Here is a 3,276-nt window from a genome sequence, read left to right as displayed (position 1 = left end):
GAACTGGGAAATTTTTACAGTGTGTTGTGTCTGTCTCTGTCTGTGTCTCTCTGGGGGAACGGCTTTTACAGTGTGTCTGTGTCTCTGTCTGTGTCTCTCTGGGGAACTGGTCTTTACAGTGTGTTTGTGTCTGTCTCTGTGTGTCTCTTCTGGGGAACGTGGATTTACAGTGTGTCTGTCTCTGGTTCTGTGTCTCTCTGGGGGAACGTGGCTTTACAGTGCGTGTGTCTGTCTCTGGCTCTGTGTCTCTCTGTGGGAACGTGGCTTTACAGTGTGTTTGTTGTCTGTTCTTCTGTGTCTCTCTGGGGAACATGGTAGTTTACAGGTGTGGTCTGTCTCTGTCTGTGTTCTCTCTGGGGAACGTGGCTTTACAGTGTGTTTGTGTCTGTCTCTGTCTGTGTCTCTCTGGGGAAACATGGCTTTACAGTGGTGTTTGTGTCTGTCTCTGTGTGCTCTCTGGGGAACTGGTTTTACAGTGTGTTTGTTGTCTGTCTCTGTCTGTGTTCTTCTGGGGGAACGTGGTTTTACAGTGTGTTTGTGTCTGTCTCTGTCTGTGTCTCTCTGGGGGAACGTGGTTTTACAGTGTGTTTGTGTCTGTCTCTGTCTGTGTCTCTCTGGTGGGAACGTGGTTTACAGTTGTGTTTGTGTTTCTGTCTCGTCTGTGTCTCTCTGGGGAACGTGGGATTTACAGTGTGGTCTGTCTCGTGTCTGTGTCTCTCTGGGGGAACGTGGCTTTACAGTGTGTTTTGGCCTCTGTCTGTGTCTCTCTGGGGAAACATGGTTTTTACAGTGTGTTTGTGTCTGTCTCTGTCTGTGTCTCTCTGGGGGAACGTGGATTTACAGTGTTGTTCTGTCTCTGTCTGTGTCTCTCTGGGGAAACGTGGCGTTTACATGTGGTCTGGCTCGTTCTGTGTCTCTCTGGTGGGAACTGGTTTTACAGTGTGTTTTTGTCTGTCTCTGTCTGTGTCTCTCTGGGGGAACGTGGTTTACAGGTTTGTGTCTGTCTCTGTCTCTGTGTGTGTCTCTCTGGGGGAACGTGGTTTTACAGTGTGTTTGTGTCTGTCTCTCTGTGTGTCTCTCTGCGGGAAACATGGCTTTACAGTTGTCTCTGTCTTCTGTCTGTGTCTCTCTGGGGGAACGTGGAGTGTTACAGTGTGTTTGTGTCTGTGCTCTGCTCTGTGCTCTCGGGGAACGTGGTTTTACAGCTGTGTGTTTGTGTCTGGTCTCTGTTGTCTCTCTGTCAGGGAAACGTGTTTTTACAGTGTGTTTGTGTCTGTCTCTGTCTGTGTCTCTCTGGGGGAACGTGGCTTTACAGTGTGTTTGTGTCTGTCTCTGTCTGTGTCTCTCTGGGGGAACGTGGTTTTACAGTGTGTTGTGTGTGTGTCTGTCTGTGTTTATAGCTGACCTGAATACAAATAAAAAGTCCACCCAGAACCACACCTGAATCCTGCCTCACAAGAAAAACTTCACCGCTGTACTGCTTAAAAAGTACTTAACATCTGTGTTTGTGTGTGTGTGTGTGTGTGTGTGTGTGTGTGTGTGTGTGGTTTCCTGGAAACAAGGGTGTCTTAACTTAGCCCTTTGGCTCAACTTACCCCACTCTCTCCTATAGGTGTGTGTAGGTGACTGGACAGAGCTACTAGCTTTGCAATTAAAGGTGAGTTTGTCTTACCTGTAGGTCTGTCATCAGCGAGGGAGATGTTAGTGAAACTCCCGTCCTCTTCTTCCAGCTCTGCTTCCATGACCGGACTGGACTTTTCCCTGATTCACCCTTTTAGTTTCTTTTTCTCTCTGGCCTCTGGTCTCTAGCCTAAACATTATTTTCTCCCTGTCGGCCTGTTTTTCCCTACCTTACTTCTGCTTTCTGTCTCTCCTTATCGTTTGACTCTTTTCTCACAGTCCCTCTTTTTATACATTTGTTTTCTCAACCTGCTTTCTTTGTCTGTGTCACTCCCTTGCCTCTCCTTCACCCCCGTCTCTCTCTCTCTCCCTCTCTCTCTCCCTCTCTTTCAGCGCCCCTCCCTCTAGATCACCTGTTCCCGTCAGGCGGCTGGCTCCCTCTCCTTCTGAATTATTTATGTTGTCACGGTTACCTGCCCAGATAACCTTGGTGACTGGACAGGCGGCAGGTGACACTAGTTTTGTCCTGGGAAGCAGTTGCTGATTGGCTCATAAAGGTTTCAAAGTTCAGGGAGGAAAATAAACACAAAACACTCAAGTGCCATAAACACACACACACACACACACACACACACACACACACAGTCTTATACAGCTAACCTTGTGGGGACACACAATTAAGTCCCATTCAAAATCCTATTTTCCCTAAATAGCATTTGACCTCATGGGGACTAACAAAATGTCCCCAGTTGGTCAAATGCTTGTTTACTATTTTTGTGGGGACTTCTGGTCTCCACAATAATAGTTAAACATGTCCACACACACACACACACACCTTTCCCCATGCTCACTTGGTCACACATTATCTAGAGAAGGGCACAAAGTACACAGAGAGGTAAAGAGCCAGCAAAAGCAACAGGATGCACCCTCTTTCTCCACCCCTTTCTTTCTTTCTCCACTCCTTTCTTTAATTGTTTGTTCTTTCTCTCTCTCTCTCTCTCAATTCAATTTCAATTCAATGTAACTTCTTATGGCTGGGGGCAGTATTGGGTAGCTTGGATGAATAAGGTGCCAAGTATGTACTGGCCTGCTACTCAGTCCCAGAAGCTAAGATATGCATATTATTAGTATATTTGGATAAGAAAACACTCTGAAGTTTTCTAAAACTGTTTGAATGATGTCTGTGAGTATAACATAATTCATATGGCAGGCAAAAACCTGAGAAAAAAATCCAACCAGGAGTGGGAAATCTGAGGTTTGTAGGTTTTTCAACTCATTGCCTATCGAAGATACAGTGGGATATTGGTCATATTGCACTTCCTAAGGCTTCCACTAGATGTACACATTCTTTAGAACCTTGTTTTGATGCTTCTATGTGAAGTGGGGGCGAATGAGAGGGGATTGAGTCAGAGGTCTTGCAGAGAGCCACGAGCTGACCATGCGCCATTCACGTGAGAGTTTAGCTGAGTTCCATTGCATTTCTACAGACGAAAGGAATTTCTCCGGTTGGAACATTATTGAAGATTTATGTATAAAACATCCTAAAGATTGATTCTATACATCGTTTGACATGTTTCTACGGACTGTAACGGAACTCTTTGACTTTCGTCTGCTCGCGCGTCATGAAATGAATTTGGATTTGCGAACACAAAGGAG

General features: G+C 45.9%; 1 protein-coding gene across 1 annotated transcript in view; it reads right to left on the bottom strand.

Moving 5' to 3' along the window:
- The window catches only part of LOC139026510 (short coiled-coil protein B-like), a 9,566-nt gene extending 7,824 nt beyond the window's left edge, over positions 1–1,742 (bottom strand). The window contains exon 1 of the mRNA XM_070441852.1: positions 1,673–1,742. Within this exon, the coding sequence (XP_070297953.1) occupies positions 1,673–1,742 (70 nt within the window). The remainder of the gene's footprint in view (positions 1–1,672) is intronic.
- Between the last annotated feature and the right edge of the window lie 1,534 nt (positions 1,743–3,276).

The sequence above is a fragment of the Salvelinus sp. IW2-2015 genome, unplaced genomic scaffold (genome assembly GCF_002910315.2).
Source record: "Salvelinus sp. IW2-2015 unplaced genomic scaffold, ASM291031v2 Un_scaffold4968, whole genome shotgun sequence".
NCBI classification, from domain to species: Eukaryota; Metazoa; Chordata; class Actinopteri; order Salmoniformes; family Salmonidae; genus Salvelinus; species Salvelinus sp. IW2-2015.
Note: the sequence above shows the minus strand (reverse complement) of the source record. Positions and strands in the feature narration are given on the sequence as shown.